Consider the following 19,893-nt stretch of genomic DNA (forward strand, 5'->3'; position numbering starts at 1 on the left):
AATACCCTGTACAATCTGAGGATTAAGTTCACAGATTGTGCCGTGACATCATGGTACTGCCAGTGCAAGAGCGGAGCAAGAACTTTGGGTTGTTGCTCTCACATTTGTAGTGTGATCTGGTACCTGGGTTGCTATCGCCATAACTGTAATGTAATTGAAACCAGGGGGTATGAAACAAGTGTTGATGATGCAGGGGAATACGTTGATGAATCTGAATGATAAAATTATTAACTGATCTTTGCTTTGTTTATATATTTAGGTTAAAATATCTTCAAAAATACTGTTAAATTGATGCGGGGATGCAGATCATTCCTTTTCAACTGCATTATTTTTATTATTTACACTGAGATAAATTATACGGTTAATAAAATATTGTTAGAAAGTAATCAACATTACCATTTGTATTTAAACTCTTTAAATGAGTCAGTCATTGTCATTACAAATTTGCCAGTTTTAAATTATATTAGTATATATAGATACTACAAAATTTAAACGCACTTACGTCTTCCAAATGTTGATTACTCGTCTCTCGCAGTTTTGGACATTTTCATTTGGACAAAACTGTCCTCCGTTTAAAAGCCTCGTTAACTCGTACGTTTATAAAAGAAGATGGGGAAATAAGATGGCACAAATGCCCATTCGGTTTAGTAGTGAAATACAATTTTGAATTTATTTTTCCCCAATTAAATCTATTCAAATATATTATAATACAACTTTGCAAAAGCAAAATTTCTAACTATAGTCAGTTTTTAATATATTTAACAAAAAATAAGAAAAAATATTGTCGAAAATTTTGGTGGTATCGAACCCGTAACATAAAAACCCTAGTTTTTCAGTAGCCTGTCCGATCGCGTATGGGCATTTTACACGCCTTATCCACCCATCTTCTTCGTATAAGACGTACGAGAGGGTCGTGGGCATTTGCCTCGGCTTATTCCCCCAGATTCTTTGCTTAATCAAGAAATGGCGGATGAATACAATCAGGCCTTAGTGTAAAGATTCACTATATATTATTTCAGTTTATCGCTTACATTTTAATTGGAGACTGTGCCCGATAGAAATAACATTTTAGATGTAAATTTATTTGTTATCGGGCACGGTCTCCAAAAAAAATAAGCGATAAACGTATCTAGTAATTTCGTTGCAAAAAATAAACTCGATAATGCAGTTGGTTTGGTCGAGCATTCTAGATAGCACGTGTTGTGGATTTGTTTGTAAACAACCATACCATAGGAAATCTTGTTTCAAACGGGAATTGAAATAAATAAATGTATGTAAAATTATAATTAGGGACACACTGTTAATGTATTCAAATTACTAACCTGTGAAAGTTGTTCAAAGACTGTTTGAAGCAGAAATTTTTTTTATTATTTTTATACCCCTCGCAAACGAAGTTTGGGGGGTATATAGGAATCACCTTGTCCGTCCGTCTGTCTGTGCAATCGTGTCCGGTCCATATCTTTCTTATGGAGAAACATTGGAAGTTCTTACTTCACACAAATATTGCTTATGACCTAAGGGTGTGTCATGACCTTGATCCAAGGTCATTCGGGCAAGGTCAAGGTCACTGGCAGAAAAAATACAAAATTCGTGTCCGGTCCATATCTTTCTTATGTAGAATTATTGGAAGTTTTTACTTCACACAAAGATTGCTTATGACCAAAGGGTGTGTCAATACCTTGACCCAAGGTCATTTGGGCAAGGTCAAGGTCACGCAGAAAAAAAGTGCAAAAATTCGTGTCCGGTCCATATCTTTCTTATAGAGAAGCATTGAATGTTCTAACTTCACACAAATATTGCTTATAGCCTAAGGGTGTGTCATGACCTTGACCCAAGGTGATTAGGTCAAGGTCACTGGCAGAAAAAAGTGCAAAATTTGTGTCCGGTCCATATCTTTCTTATGGAGAACCATTGGAAGTTCTTAATTCACACAAAGATTGCTTATGACCTAAGAGTGTCTCATGACCTTGATCCAAGGTCATTTGGGCAAGGTCAAGGTCACTGGCAGAAAAAATACAAAAATTTGTGTCCGGTCCATATCTTTCTTATGGAGAAGCATTGAATGTTCTAACTGTACACAAATATTGCTTAGGGCCAAAGGGTGTGTCATGACCATGACCCAAGGTCATTTGGGCAAGGTCAAGGTCACTGGCAGAAAAAGTGCAAAATTCGTGTCCGGTCATTATCTTTCTTATGGAGAAGCATTGAATGTTCTTACTTCACACAAATATTGCTTATGACCAACAGTTTTTAAAAAAATAGAGCAGTTGTTATTTATAGAAAATGGATGGTGAAATAGATTCATCCAATATTTTCTATAATTGAAAAAAAACATGCATTATGATTTTTATCTTAGCGGGGGGTATCAATTGTGAGCTTGCTCACAGTACCTCTAGTTGAACTTTGAAATTTCTTCGATTTTTGCAATTATGATGAGTTATTGTATTAAAAAAGCACCACTACCTATTTTATAAGAAAATATACTGATTTTTGTTTTTAAAGCAGCAGAAAACATTAAGTCTAATATCATTTGATATGACTATTAGTACAGAAATTCAAATTATTGGTATCATTCTATATAAAAGAAAAAAATGTCAGCTCGACGCCTTTGTGGCCGTTCCGGCCTTTGATTTTAAATTTTATTTTCTTATTTTTCTCTCCGAATATAAAATTACAAGTAATCAGAATTTCCTCCATATGTCGCATGTTCCAAAACCACAGGCCTCTGAATTTCTATCAATAAGCCGCTAAATGTAGGGGAAGAGAGAGATATATACTCTATGTTTATTTAAATAAAGGAATATACAGGTGTAAGAGGGTAGGAAATTATTATTACACGGAAAAAATATAAAGGGATATATAAGAAATGGTTCAGTGTTTTGATATTATATCAGATTAACCGAATTATTTGATGAACCGCTGTCAGATTAAGTGGAACCCTCTGTATCATGATATATTGTGATCATACATGCCAACCTCCAACATGTGAAAATCTGGTCATGACCAGATTTGGAAAGTAAAAAATCTGGTCATAGCGCGTAATGACATTCACGACATATTGACCATGCATTTCATAGGTATATACAGTCGCACCTGCTGTTACGGCCACCTTTAATCAGCGGCCACTCGCCATGAGCGGCCAGTTTTAATCCCGCCCGTTTAGTTTTACACTATTTTTTAACTGATTTAAGCGGCCACCTGTCTAACGCGGCCAGCGGCCACTGTTTTTAGGTCCCGTGGCTTCAACATGCCTGTTTTCAACGGCCATTTTGTCTGTTTTGTCACATGACTTTTGAATCTGACATGTGACCCCGTATCGAGAGAAGCCAAACTTCGAAAGCTGATTATGAGTTAATGACAAATAATTGAGTGTGTTATTTGAAGTCTACTGAGATTTAATGTGATAATTGATTATCATAACACCTGTTTTGTGTTGTTTATATATCGACACGTACTTATATACTTCATTACAAAGTCATTGTATATGGCCAGTCTTGCGCTGAACAGCTTAACATGTGCAAAATAGCCGGTAGTATGCACTTTTTTCCTAGAAAATTTCTTTGAGATAATAAAACGGGTTCTTAATATATATAAGATTGGAATTTTGATACTTTTTTTAAAAGGTAAAACATCGGCTATCGTAGTTTAGTAAGTAGCCTTTGTACGGAAACGCTACTTCTGTTTGTTTACCGCATTTAATCCCTTGAAAATTATCATTTGGGCGTATTTAGCAGAAAATGTTTTGTTCTTAATCCCTTGATAGATAAATGGAACTAAAACGGCCATTTAGAATTAATATAAACTGTTTATTTAGCATTCCGAGCTGTGCATTCACCATCTCTGTGTACGCCGCCATTACAGATGCTATTAATAAATCTGTGCAATAGAGCCAAAATGAAAATACTCGATGTTTTTTTTTCCATTATTTTGAAACCTGGAATAAGAGGCCACCTGTCTTTAGCGGCCAGTTTGGCATTGTCCCACAGGTGGCCGCTTAAAACAGGTGCGACTGTACAATAGAAATATGTGTTAAAACTTATGTGTAATACTTTATTGCAAAAAAGCATTTTAACTAACAGTTGCTGATTTTGAATTTTGTAAAGTGATCTGACACAGAAAATGGTAGGTTGTGTTCAGCAAAAAAAAATGCAAAAAGAGTTTCTGCTACATTAACCTTGCTTTTGATGTGACTTGGAAGACTTTTGTGTATTAAAAAGCATTTTATACATATCTTAGCATTTTTGAATGTTTAGTCAGATCATTTTGGGCACAAAATCCAATGTTCGAATGTCCGTTACAAAGAACACAAAAAGCCTCGTTTTGTAATAGATTACTTTGTTTTACCCATGGGAATTCATTTTTTCAGATATGTTGATAGGTACAAAAATATCGTTTTCTTTTTGTTGGTTTTGATTCCGCTGTCCCCGATGAAGACCTTTTCTTATTGGAAGCCATCACAATTAATGATTTAAACCATTGGTTTGTCAAAACAACTCACGATAATAATTAACACTTGCTGTGTCTGTTATAGCCATCGGCATTGTTTACGTAAATCAAAGCTCAGCTTGAGTTCATAACTGAAAGTCCAACACGCAACATATTATACGAACCAAGTCCAGAAATCGGGAGATTTTCGGGTTGTTCACAAAAATCGGGTGAAAAGCATGACCCATCGGGTCATAAAAAATAAACTGGTGAAGGGTCGAAAAATCGGGTGTGACCCGACGAAATCGGGTCAGTTGGCAAGTATGATTGTAATGACTGTGTCAGATGACTTTGTATCTTCAATGTATGTGCTCTAATAATTTCAGTGTGACTATCCTGACTGTGGAAAAAGATTTGCCACTTCATACAACCTGAAATCTCACAAAAAATCTCACGAGAAGCCATGCGAACCTTGCCTAGAGCCAGGCTGTACCATGAAATTCCCTAATCGCAGACAGCTGAATCTTCACATGAAAACACATAATGGATCAGAGAAGAAATACAAGTAAATTCAATTTGATTTCAATAAATCTGTAAAGGGATTAGCTCATTGAAAAGTAAGATTTTAGACATTTGAATTGATTCTCTGATTGTCAAGCTTGTATGCGAAAAAAAAAGAAAAAAAACTAGACTTTTGTTGCTATAGCAACAAAAAAGTCTTCGTTCGTCATGTATTAATCTGCACAAAAAATCCAGTTATCTTGTAAACAGAAAATGGATATAATATATACCGTATTTTTCGAAAATTAGGTCGATATGGTTTATTGGGCGAAGGAGGCCGTTTTTAGCCAAAAAATAAAAAAAAGTATAAATAGGTCGACTTCGAAGAATTGGTCGAAAAATTACCGCTAGTTCTAATGAATAAATGGGTTAAACCAATAACGTTATCATATAGTTGCCTTTAATCTTATTTCACAGTTTTAAACAAAAGGGAAATAAAATATATTTCTTGAAAACATCGCAAGAAAATGTCTGAAATTGCATCAAAATTTTCAAACCTATTAATTCAGTACGGCTGGTTTTAATTTAAGATCGTTTTTTATTACTTCCCTGCCATGTGTACAAACTGGTGTTAACCGGGGGATAGTAACCCAGCCTGGAAGCATGACTACGGTAGCACATGCCACCCTGTGTCTGTGTGTAATTTTTTACTGTGTATATACACATGAGTCAACCTCTGATCTTATTGAAGCCTACGGGCATGAGTAGCACGTGCCGAGAGTTCAACTGTGTATAAACAAAGTAAGCGCTACCCAGACTGATTTCAGAGACACCTGGCTAAAATTTCATCGAAAGTTTTTGTTTAATATACAGAAAAAAACTTGTTCATGTATTCTATTATGAAAACAAATTGTTTGTTTGTTTTTATTACCCGACGATATTTTCCCCCCGTAATTACCCTTTGTACGGTTCTCATTTTACTTTTACTGCACGAAATCGATTTCCTGTTTATCGTAAGCACACGATCAAAATGCATGACAGCATATAATAATGATCGAAAGTTGATTCAGTCAGTGATCTAAGTAAGAAATGTAAGAAGCAATAAATCTATTTACATTTAATTTTGTTTAAATGATAAATTACTACAGTTTATTGATTAAAATCAATACGATTTTTACACAGAAATTCAAGCAGTATTATAGTAAACAATTATGACTTTATTGGAGGGTTGCATAAATTTTTGCAAAATTTTGTATCAAATTTTCCAACCAAAAATAAAACATAAATTGGGCGAAGCGATTAATATAAGGGCGAGGTCCACGTGTCAGGAATAAAAAGTATCGGACTAATTTCCGAAAAATACGGTACATTTTGTTTTTCCTCAAAGTTTGGATGTTCAAGTTTTTGTTAGTTATAATAACTCGTTGAAAAAAGGTTTTTGTCTCGGGACCGGAAACGAACAAACGGAAGTGATTTAAGAAATGGAAAGTAGATATTTTAGTACATTTACCTACGGTACGTTGCTGTTCATCACATTAAGTAAAATGTTTAAAGAAAAGTTAAAAAAAAAGTTCTATTGCTTGAACACTTCGAGTTATAACCCGAAGTGAAGTAGGACCAAATGAAACCCTTTAAACTCATGTTCAATCAATGTCCATTATATATATAAGTTTTGTGTCTTGATCTATCACAGTTTCTGAGATCTTGTGGGTACTTTGTTTTTAAAAAAAGAAGGCTACCTGAGATATTTGAGATGTCTCACCGGAAGTAGAACTTTTTTTTTACCATGTGTAGATGACCTTTTGTATTTCTATAGCTAAAATGTTACTTAAATGCTAAATAACCAAAATATTTTTAAAAAATCAAATTTGGGTGTACTTCCTGTGACGACCGGAAGTTACTCCGCATAAAACAAAATAGTGTTAACACATGTGCATACATAGATCTATCATCCCACAAAGTTTGGTTGTTTAAGTCGTTACCGTTTTTGAGATCTCGTCGAAATAAGGTCTTTGGTCTCATGACAGGAAACTGACAAACGGAATTGCTCAATGTAAATTGTATTAAATATTTCTTGTATGCTTGCCTTTTGTACATCTAACTATAAATATCAAAGGAAAACAGTTAAACTAATAAACAGCTCGATTTTTTTTAACTCTGCCGGTGTGGACCGGAAGTGACGGAAGACAAAATGAAACCAGTTAAACACATCTTCAATCAAATGTCTAGTATCCATGAATGTTTCGTGTATTGATCTCTTATAGTTTCTGAGATCTCGCGGGTATAAAATGTGTTTTAAAAAAGCTACCTGAGATATTTGAGACATCTCACCGGAAGTAGATTTTTGTTATTAATAAAACATTGCAAAGATAACCTATGTACAGATTTATACTTATATATCTATTCTATTGCAAAAGAATTTAATGCGTTAAAGTAGTTATTATACCCCCGCTCCGAAGGAGAGGGGGTATACTGTTTTACCCTTGTGTGTCTGTCTGTCCGTCCGTCTGTCTGTCTGTCCGTCCGTAACAAAAATTTCTGTCGCATCTATCTGAGCAACTATTTATCACAGATGCTTGAAATTTTTACACAGTGTTTGTTAAGGCATGCCATATCATGGGATATATTTTTGTATCAATCGGACATCAACTTCCTGTTAAATGAGTACTTTGTTTATTTTTTAACCAAAATTTTCAAACAAATTTTCGTCAAAGATTTCTCAGCAACTATTTATCGCAGATGCTTGAAATTTTCACACAATATTTGTATAGGCATGCCATATCGTGGGATATATTTTTGTACCAATCGGATGTCAACTTCCTGTTAAATGACGACTTTGTTTATTTTTAGCCAAAATGTTCAAACAAATTTCCGTCAAAGATTTCTCAGCAACTATTTATCGCAGATGCTTGAAATTTTAACACACTATTTGTTTAGGCATGCTATATCGTGGGATATATTTTTGTATCAATCGGACATCAACTTCCTGTTAAATGACGACTTTGCTTTTTTTGAACCAAAATTTTCAAACAAATTTTCGTCAAAGATTTCTCGGCAACTATTTATCGCAGATGCTTGAAGTTTTTACACAATATTTGTATAGGCATGCTATATCGTGGGATATATTTTTGTACCAATTGGGAGTCAACTTCCTGTTAAATGACGACTTTGTCTATTTTTAGCCGAAATTTTCAAACAAATTTCCGTCAAAGATTTCTCAGCAACTGTTTATCGCAGATACTTAAAATTTTTACACAGTGTTTGTTAAGGCATGCCATATCGTGGGATATATTTTTGTGTCAATCGGACGTCAACTTCCTGTTAAATGAGTACTTTGTTTATTTTAGCCAAAATTTTCAAACAAATTTTCCTCAAAGATTTCTCAGCAGCTATTTATCGCAGATGCTTGAAATTTTAACACACTATTTGTTTAGGCATGCCATATTATGGGATATTTTTCTGTACCAATCAGATGCCAGCTTTCTGTTAGATGTCGATTTTGCTTATTTTGCATATTCACATCAGAGTGGGGGTATCACTAGTGAGCATTGGCTCACAGATATCTTGTTTTTGAAGTACTTCCGGTGATGACTGGAAGTTACGCCGAACAAAACAAAATAATGTTAACACATGTACAATATACATAGGTCTATCATCCCACAAAGTTTGATTGTTTAAGTCGTCACCGTTTTTTAGATCTCATCGAAATAAGGTTTTTTTGTCTCCGGACAGGAAACGGACAAACGGAAGTGCTCAATGTAAATTTTATTAAATATTTTTTTGTATACTTGCCTATGGGCAGCGGAAAGGGCAAAAAATACATTTTTACAAAATCAACGATAAACTAAATTCAGCAATCCAAAATAATATTATCAATGACCATAAATGCAAAACCAACAGTCTTCTTTGCAAAATAAATGTACATAAAAATCATCCAAAGATATCTAAATACAAATCAAACACAAAAGGTAAAACCAACAGACATAAATGTAAAACGAACATACATCAACATGAAACAAGCGGACGCACAAATAAACGCCAGGTGGCGTTTTTTGGGAAGCAATATACGTCATCGATTATTGGAATCCGGGATGGTTCGCACCTATTTTGTTTCGCCCTGAGATGTTTCGCACCTGCCTCGGAGCGAAAAATCTCACTGTATTTAGATATTTTTCTCGTATTATCATTCCTCTGAAATTAATTATTACCTATACAAGAATTGAAATATGTTTAAAAAAAAAACTATTGAAACAGTGCTTGTCTTTATGCATGCATCGCCAAGAGAGCGTTCTTGCTTGATTAGGATTTTTATTTACTAATTTTATTAAGCCATGTCGTTTTATATGGTTCAGAACAAGAGGTGTGAACTGTGTAGTAATAACATTTATAGCCTGTTATTCACTTGAGAATTACCTGTATTTTTATAATGAAAAATTTGGGAATGTTAATTACAAATGTAAAATATTATATTGTTAGCATAGCTCTGTTTATGGGATCATTTAATTACATAAATTATCAGCTTGAACTTTACATTACCCACCCCCCTCCCCTGTATCCATTATTTAAACTACGCCTATTACCAGTCTTATTCTTATGGCAAAAGTCAAACTCGTTAAAAAAATTATTTCTATCCGACTTCTTTTTATTCTATAAATTGTTTATTTACCGGATGGCAGTAAATACAAAATTTACAAAGATGTCAAGTTGTAAATTTTGCATTACTTCCACCCGGTAAAATTAAAGTGATACGAAATGCAACAAATGACTGACAAATTTTACGTGAATAGAGGCGTGAAAATTTGGTTTGCTATAATTATCTATATAGATGTGCCTTAGCCTGACGGAAACGGAAAGTCATAAAATAAACATTTTGTATAAATTGTTATCATCAAAATATGCATTAATTAATGCATACAATGTTTTCTATAACGAAGTTTGATTTATTTTCCTACAGTCTTATGTATTGCCTGTACAAGTAGTTTGAAGAAAATTTAAGGCATGGCAGTATTCACGTCGCACTGGCGTCGGAAGCAAATTGAAAGGGGGGGGGGGGCTAGACTGATCCTCAGAAATATTGAGAGAAAAAAACCTAATTCCCAAAATCATAAAAATCCTAATCCGTGGGGGAGGGGGGGGGGGGGGGGGGTGAGGGTGGGGGGAGTAAACCTATACTTCCAAAAGAAAAAATCTAACCTAGTACATTAAAAATTATTTCCCCCCAAATCATGAAAATCTTAATCCGTGGTGGGGGGTGGGGGGAGGGGGGGTGGGGGCTAGTATGCCTAAGACTCTAACTTCTCAATCTTTCAAGGTACATTAAGGAACAATTATATTTCCTGCGAGAAAAAGTGTGTGTGTGGGGGGGGGGGGGGGGGGGGGGGAGGCTGAACCGTCTATTCTGCTATGTGCCTAATGGTTAGGTCTAACTTTGCAAAAAGCCCCCCCCCCCCCCCCCCCCCCCCCGGTTCCGAAGCCTATGTGTCGATAAGCTTGAAGTATTCTGATACATGCACTTAATTTTAATTCACAATGTACATATATGTCTTGTAGCATTTTAAAAATTTTTTTTTCCAGATACATGTATTTGTATATCATCATGTTTATGGGTAACAAATAAATGACTTTTTTTATATATAAGACTGTACAATAATTGATTATACATATGTTTTCATCCGAATAGGAAATTTGGAACAAATGTACGAGTATAAACAGGTCATTAAAATATTATTTATAATTTTAAATAAATCATAATAAATAAATGGGAATGGAAATAATATTTAACCCCACGTTTGCTATAAGAATAAGACTGATAAAAATCGTAGTTAAATAGTGGATGCAGTTGGGTAATGTAAAGTTCAACCAGATACCAGTAATTTATGTAATTAAATGGTCCCCAAAATAGATCTTTGCTAACTATATATACATGTACATTTCTAATTACATCAACACTCCATTACATTACATAACAATACAGTCAGATGGTTTGCTCCGATGCAGGTGCGAAACATTGAGGTGGGAAACATCTCAGGGTGAAACAGAATAGGTGCGAACCATCCCGGATTCCAATAATCGATGACGTATATTGCTTCCCAAAAAACGCCACCTGGCGTTTATTTGTGCGTCCGCTTGTTTCATGTTGATGTATGTTCGTTTTACATTTATGTCTGTTGGTTTTACTTTTTGTGTTTGATTTGTATTTAGATATCTTTGGATGATTTTTATGTACATTTATTTTGCAAAGAAGACTGTTTGTTTTGCATTTATGGTCATTGATAATATTATTTTAGATTGCTGAATTTAGTTTATCGTTGATTTTGTAAAAATGTATTTTTTGCCCTTTCCGCTGCCCATACTTGCCCTTTGTGCTTTATTATTCATCGATCACATTAAGAATATCAAAAGAAAAAAAGTTAAACTGATAAACAACTCGATTTGTTTAAACTCTTCCTGTGTGGACTGGCAGTGACGGAAGACAAAATGAAACCAATTAAACACATCTTCAATCAAATGTCTATAATCCATGATAGTCTTGTGCTTTGATCACTTAAAGTTTCTGAGATCTCGTTTGTACAAAATGTGTTTCAAAAAAGCTACCTGAGATATTTGAGATATCTCACCGGAAGTAGAATTTTGTTGTTGATATAACATCGCAAAGATAAGCTATGTGTAGATTTATGTTTAAATATTTATTCTATGGAAAAGGAATTTAATGCGTAAAAGTAGTTAATTTTGAAGTACTTCCGGTGATGACAGGAAGTAACGATGAACAAAATACTTTTAAACACATCTACAACTATAGGTCTATCATCCTACAAAGTCTGAATGTTTAAATGTTTACTGTTTTTGAGATCTTGAATGTACAAGCTTTTTCAACGCGGGACAGGAAACGGACAAACGGAAATGATTTTTGAGAAAATGAAAAAACTGCCTCGAGATATTGTCATTATCTTTCATTCTAAAAAATTTCACAAAAATCTCTCCAGCCATCTCTGAGAAATCTTGTGGACAAAAAAAGGGAGAAAAAAAATAATAATAAAAAATAGATCGTTCTCGTAGCGAGCAACGAGTGGGTCTTCCGTCCGATTTTTGAGTAAATGAGATAAATTTCTTCAGTTTTAAGACTAAAATGTTAATCAACGCAAAAAATTAGGGAAAAAAAATTTCTGCACCCGGTGCTTGAACCCAGGTTGTTCATGACTATAACGACTGAGCTTATCGGACTCTCGCTTCAGGACTTTGATGCTTAATATCTCGGGAACGCATCAATCGATTTTAAAAGAAATTACATATTCTGAATCAGTAACAGAGTCTCTATCAACCCGTTAGAAAAATATATAAAAAGCAAAAAGTTGAAAAAACCGATTTTTTATCTTTCCTTCCGGTGAGGACCGGAAGTGACGGCGGACGTTTTTATGACCATGTTGCAACAGGTTAAATTGATGTCTATCCTCACTGAAAATTTCAACCCTATATCTTTTTTCGTTTTTTGGATCTCTAGCCGACAAAATTGACTTTTAAAAACCGTAAACGGAAGATAACTTCCGACCGGAATTGGTTATCAAAAAATTGAAAGGGCGGTACAAACTTCAGATGCCGACACATCAACCCTTAAAATTTGAAGAAAATCAAATGAGCCATCTTCGAGAAATCGCCTGCACAAAATTGTAAGACAAAAAAAGAATAAAAAGAACTAGATACGATCTCGTTACGAGTAACGAGGAGGTCTTCCGTTCAATTTTTCAAACGATACCATTAAAATATCAATGAAATTTCAGAATTTCCACTCACATTTCCGTACAGCACATTAAAGATTTAATGTTTTAATCCCCTAAAAATTCCTAATTACGTCATTAATGGGTGTGGCTATGAGTTTTACAAACTTATATTGTTACGATCAACAACTTTGCTTCTATAATGCATTACAAAATCTTTATTGTTTTTAAGTTATTTGTAATAGAGTTTACGAGTACCTTGGCCCCTTATTTAGGGGTCAGCCCCTTTTTTTTGATTTCTTTGAAAAGGTCTTAAGAATACTAACATTTATTGTTCTTACACCCATCTAAAATTGTTGATCATTTTGAGACACAAATGATTGAATATTTTAGGGGCCAGCCCTATAGATCCTTAATGGGGACAGACATTCGTGTTTTGATATTTGGAATCGATTTAAATAATTAATTCAAACATTTTCTCTTCTATGATGTCTTACAAAATATTTCTACTTCTCTGGTTATATTGCGTCAAAGTTTAAGTTCTTTGGCCCTTAAAAATCCCTAATTACGTAATAAATGGACGTGGCTATTTTTTTCTAACAGATATTGGTACGATCAACAACTTTGCTTCTATAATGCATTACAAAATCTTTATCGTTTTTAAGGTATTTGTAATAGAGTTTAAGAGTGCCCTGCCCCCTAATTTAAGGAGCCAGTCCCTTTTTCTTGATTTCTTTGAAAAGGTCTTAAGAATACTATCATTTTTTGTGCTTACACCTATTTAAAATTGTTTATCATTTTTGAGAAACAAATGTTTGAATATCATAGGGGCCAGCCCTCTAGATCCTTAATGGGAACAGAAATTCGTGTTTTGATAAGCGGAATCGATTTAAATCATTAAGTCAAAAATTTTCTATTCTATGATGTCTAACAAAATATTTCTACTTCTCTAGTTATATTGCGTCAAAGTTAAAGATCTTTGGCCCTTAAAAATCCCTAATTACGTAATAAATGGGTGTGGCAATATTTTTTTCTAATAGATATTGGTACGATCAACAACTTTGCTTCTATAAAGCATTACAAAATCTTTATCGTTTTTAAGTTATTTGTAATAGAGTTTAAGAGTACCCTGGCCCCTAATTAAAGGGGCCAGCCCCTTTTTCTTGATTTCTTTGAAAAGGTCTTAAGAATACTAACAATTTTTGTTCTTACACGTATTTAAAATTGTTGATCATTTTTGAGATACAAATGTTTGAATATTTTAGGGGCCAGCCCTTTAGATCCCTAATGGGGACAGAAATTCGTGTTTTGATAAGTGGAATCAATTTAAATTATTAATTCAAACATTTTTTATTCTATGATGTCTAACAAAATATTTCTACTTCCCTAGTTATATTGCGTCAAAGTTTAAGTATTTTGGCCCCTAAAATCCCTAATTACGTAATAAATGGGCGTGGTAATAATTTTTTCTAATAGATATTGGTACGATCAACAACTTTGCTTCTATAATACATTACAAAATCTTTATCGTTTTTAAGTTATTTGTAATAGAGTTTACGAGTGTTTTGGCCCCTAAATAAAGGGGCCAGCCCCTTATTTTTGATTTTGTTGGAAAGAACTTTTGATTCTTTACCTCTTTTGTTATATATGTCTTAACAAAATATCAACTGATAAAAAGATATAAATCAAAACGTGTGAAAATTTTGAATGAAAATTCGTACCCAATTTTCGTGCCCAGGCGAGCTCCAAGAAATGGCGCAACAGGCATTAAACAACTACATGCTGCACAACTCCAAACTATCGTCTACCTAACCTGAAAATTTCATATTCATATCTCTTATGGTTTCCGAGTTTATAGCTGCACAAAATGGGTCGTCAAAAATTACAAAATGGCCGACAATTCGGTACCGGAAGTGACTACGAAAAAATTAAGAAAAATGTATTAAGTTTAGATCACGCCCTAACATCTGTGAAAAAATGGTTGAGATCGGTCGAATAGATTCCGAGAAATCGCGTGCACAAAATTTGGAAAAAAATAATAATAATAAGAAATAATAATAAGAAACAGTACGAAAACAATAAGGTCTTCCGTTGGAAACGGAAGACCTTAATAATAAGAAAAGTGAAAAGGAAACAATAGAATAATAGTAGAGTCTTCCGCTGAAGACGGAAGACCCTAAAAATTACAATCACTATAAGGTCTTCTTGGAAACGGAAGACCTTAAAAAGAAACATTACAATCACTATAAGGTCTTCCGTTGGAAACGAAAGACCTTAAATATGATATCATATTCCTAGTAAGTTTATTTAGTAACATTTCATGTGCATTATATAGTAACAATGTATTTGGCAACACTGCAACGCTGTTTAGTAACCACTCTGACAGGTTGAATCTTGTTTTGTAGGTGCCCAGTGGATGGTTGTGACAAGACATTTTTCTCTCCCCATTGTATGGGTTCACACCCACGTACCCATCAACAGGACCGGGACTTTCGGTGCAATTACGAGGGCTGTAATAAGGTGTACTCCACAGCCTGTCGTCTGAAGCAGCATGTCAGATCTCACACAGGCGAAAAACCATTTGTCTGTTACTATGAAGTATGTTTACTTAACATTTCTGCTAATTTTAAGGTGGTATGGGACACCTGTTGATATAGTTCTATTGCACGTTCAGGATATGTGAACCTGACATGAAACTAATTGAATAATTGAAAAAAATGTTTAAACAGACTCTAATCGATTTGTTTTTGTCAAAAAAGACATTTTTAGCTCACCGAGACGAAGTCAAGGAGAGCTTATGCTATACCCTCGGCGTCGGCGGTGGCGTCGGCGTCGGCGTCGGCGTCGGCGTCCGGACCTGGTTAAAGTTTTTGTTGCAGGTCCTGTATCTAAGCTATTACTTGTCCTATCTTCACCAAACTTGCATGGGTGATGCATCTGGACCTACTTATGGACTTGAAAGACTTGGATGCTGAATCTGGGTCCTAAATTTCAGATGCTGGAGGAGGTTAAGGTTGTTGGACCAGGTTAAAGTTTTTGTTGCAGGTGCCCTTTGATAGCAATATCTTAGTTACTGCTGGTCCGTACATCACCAAACTTGCATGGATGGTGTGCCTTATGATACTGATGCACCAGACAGGCTTGAGTGCTGAATCTGAGCTATAGGTTTCGGATGCTGGAGGAGGTTAAGGTTTTTGGAGCAGGTTAAAGTTTTTGTTGTGGGTGCCCATTGATAGCAATATCTAAATTACTACTGGTCCTAACTTCACCAAACTTGTATTGATGATGCGTCTTATGATACTGATGCACCTGACAAGCTTGAATGCTGAATCTGAGCAATAGGTTTCGGATGCTGGAAGAGGTTAAGGTTTTTAGAGCTGGTTAAAGTTTTTGTTGCAGGTGCCCTCTGATGATTATATCTTAGTTACTACTGGTCCTTACTTCACCAAACTTGTATGGATGGTGCGTCTTATGATACTGATGCACCTGACAAGCTTGAATGCTGAATCTGAGCAATAGGTTTCGGATGCTGGAGGAGGTTAAGGTTTTAAGAGCTGGTTAAATAAAGTCTTTGAAACAGGTGCCCTCTGATGATGATATCTTAGTTATTACTTGTCCTTACTTCACCAGACTTCCATGGATGGTGTGTCTTATGATACTGATGCACCTGACAGGCTTGAATGCTGAGTCTGGTTTCGGATGCTGGATAAAGTTAAGTTTTTAGGAACAGGTCACATGTTTAATAGATGATAGTACTATATCAAACTTGCATAGTTGATTTAACTGTAATATGAATGAATCGCAGAGGTAGCTTCAGATGCAGAGCTTGATCTCCATTATCAAGGATGCTAAAAAATAAATCTTAGTTATTACAGGTCCTAACTTCACCAAACTTGAATGGATGGTGTGTCTTATGATACAGATGCACCTGACAGGCATGGATGCTGAATCTGAGCCATAGGTTGCGGATGCTGGAGGAAGTTAAGGTTTTAATTGCTAGTGCCCTCTGATGATGATATCTTAGTTATTACTGGTCCAAACTTCACCAAACTTGCATGGATGATGCGTGTTATGATACCAATGCACCTGATGGGCTTGAATGCTGAATCTGAGCCATAGGTTTCGGATGCTGGATGAGGTTTAGTTTTTTGGAACAGGTCACATGTTTTATAGATGATAGCTTGCATAGTTGATTTAAATTAAATGCAGAGGTTGCTTTATATGCAGAGCCTGATCTCCATTATCAAGGATGCTAAAGAAATCTCCTACCTCACTCAAACCAGCTCGATAGATAGATGTGTTTGTTGATAAATGATATAACATGATTCCTATGATATAGTATTGAATGATATGAAACAATATTTGTTTGATATGATACAATATGATATCATATGTTATATTATAAAAAGTTATACAATACGATATGATATTGTATCAATTTTTTGGATATTTTATGATATGATATTGTATCTTAATACTGTTATGTATAGTATTGTATATTATGATACAATATTGTATAATATTATATTGTATTTTTAATTTATTATTTTATCACATGATACAATTACATAAGATATTGCAAAATATTATATTGTATCCTATGATACAATATTGTATATTCTATAATATTGTATCATACAATATTGTATAATATGGTATTGGTTTTAGTAATATAGAATAATATAACATGAAATTGTATTATATGATATTGTAATATTATATAATATTGTATCATACGATATTGTATGATATGATATTGGTTTATATGATATATTCTCTTATCACATGAAATTGTATTATATGATATTGTAATATATATTATTGTGTCATATGATACAATATGTATAATATAATAATGTATTTTATAATATTTTGCTTTATCACATAATATTGTATCATTTGATAAGATACAATGTTGGAATCAAATTATATTGTATTATATGATATAATATCATATAATGTATCAAATATGTTTCAGTGTCATTCAATACAATATCATACTATATTATACAATATGATATGTTTCAATGTTATGATGTATTATGTAATATGATATTGTAATATAATACTATATTGTATTATATTTTATGATATTGTATATGTGATCAAATACAATAAGGTATAACACAATACAATGTCATATCATACATTACAATATCATATCTCATTATTGTTTATTATGGTATTTTATTGTTTTATATGATATATATTATAAATATGACATGATACAATATTTAATTTTATATCATTGTATTGATTAACATATGAACATATGATTATCATAAAAAATTTTTATCAGATGATATACGATATTTTGTCAAAACAGAATCCATGAATATCCAAGATCATAAAGTATGATTTTCATATAAAATGATAAAGGTGGTCTTATGAAGGTGATGTCTCATAATGGTGATGCTCCGTCTCGGTGAGCTTAGTAATCTATGATTACCTATGTTAAGCATATGTAAATGAGTTCGTTTCCATGGCAACAACCTTCAAACTTGACCATGTATAAAAAATTAGAACGAGAAAAAAAGACTTAAATGCAAATTAAAAATGTCATAAAAGACATATTTACAATTAACTAGAAAACTTTTCTCATCAAAATATTAAAAAGGTTAATAAATTACTCTATTTATCTGAAAAGGATTATAAGAATTCCTTTTATTTAATCCGCTATTTTAGTTTGAATTTCCTCTGACCACTAAAAAAGTGACATTTTTTGACGTGACCAGAGCTAGAAAAATTGCAAAAAATACTATTTCATATAATTTTACTCTTATTTTTTTAATGTAATTTTGAAGAAATGATAGAAAGCAAAAAATTAATAATGAATAATTGGTATGTTGGTGATCTAGAAAAAAAAGATAATAACGTCTGAATTTCCTCTGACCTCTATTGACATAGATGCTACAAACCCTACATGCTGTTAGAAAAGACGTATAATTCAGTTTTAAATGGCAATTTCTTTCAACTAGTTATACTGTGAACCTGCATAAGTTCTTGTAGAACAAAATTAATGGATTGTGTTGCAAATACTACAACCAATTGAATAAAAAAGGCTGAAAATCCGAATTTCCTCTGATCTGACTTTTACAAAAAATCACTCTGCGCGCTTCATGAAAGTCAATACTGCCATAAATGATCGTATTACTAAAAACCAATCATATAAAGGGAAAAGGATTCTTTAATTTAACAATTTTTTCACTTCCTAAAGAGTTTATTTTAATGGTAATTAACAGAGTGTCATAGTTGTGCATGTGATATAATCAAGAAATTCTAGTCTCTGTACACAAAAAAGAAAAACATGCATGAAAACTTAATACACAATCTTTATTAAGCCTTTGTTAAAAGATTTAAAATACAATCAAACCAAATAAATCACAGGTTTCATAAAAAATCATATACTGACTGTAATTAATTTGAATTTCCTCTGTCAATCTTTAAAAGTTTTGTCTGATTTGCAAGGTATTGCATTAAAATGGGTGTCGGAAAATAGGAAAATCTTTCAAATGATTACAGGTATAAAATGAAATTTGATACTTAATCATGATAATTCTTTAAATCATATTATCTGATTGAACTAAACAACACTGCAGATTCTGAAATGATTTATGATTTGCCCTTATGTATATACATGATTGTATGCAACCCTATAATTCCTATATATTCTGAACTTTGAACTTTGAACCCTTCCTTTGTCCCCATAATTGTCTTGATGCTATTTATAATGTATGATTTAGACTTTATCAGAATGATTATGCAGGGTAATATATTACAATGGTTCAGCCTCAATTTGAACTAAAAAATAGAAAATGTGGAAGGCCACACCAATTAAACTTCTTTTTCATAGGATCCTGCATGCTCGTGTTTAAATAAAACTTTACAAATCATATCATTATGGATCGCTTAAAAATTTCGGCTACAAAAAATAATAATCTTATTATTTTATCGCTCGCCCGCTTGTACCCTTTTCCACTTAATGTCCGACAAGTAAGAAATTACATTGGTGTGGCCTAACTAGGATATGTATATTTTTTTCATGCAAAAATGATAAAAATATAGATAAGTTATCTATACCGGTATTATAACAAAAAATATTCTTATTCACAAAAATCATTTCAAAAAATATTTAAAATAAAAATTTTACTCAACCATACATTCATAACTCATTCAAAAACTCAGTAATTTAAAAGGACTGATATTTTCTGTGAGGCTTGTAGTATATAAGTGTCATAATGATGATCTCAACTTG

General features: G+C 33.4%; 1 protein-coding gene across 3 annotated transcripts in view; it reads left to right on the forward strand.

Annotated features, from left to right (window-relative positions):
• The window catches only part of LOC105345430 (zinc finger protein ZXDC), an 89,037-nt gene that overhangs the window by 37,578 nt on the left and 31,566 nt on the right, over nt 1-19,893 (forward strand). For all 3 annotated transcript variants that reach the window (XR_010714036.1, XM_034457684.2, XM_034457687.2), the window contains exons 5-6: nt 4,812-4,990; nt 15,044-15,236. Coding sequence is in view for 2 of the 3 variants with exons in the window: in XM_034457684.2 (XP_034313575.2) it covers nt 4,812-4,990; nt 15,044-15,236 (372 nt within the window). In the remaining variant the exon portion in view is untranslated. The remainder of the gene's footprint in view (nt 1-4,811; nt 4,991-15,043; nt 15,237-19,893) is intronic.

Source organism: Magallana gigas, chromosome 5, assembly GCF_963853765.1.
Source record: "Magallana gigas chromosome 5, xbMagGiga1.1, whole genome shotgun sequence".
NCBI classification, from domain to species: domain Eukaryota; kingdom Metazoa; phylum Mollusca; class Bivalvia; order Ostreida; family Ostreidae; genus Magallana; species Magallana gigas.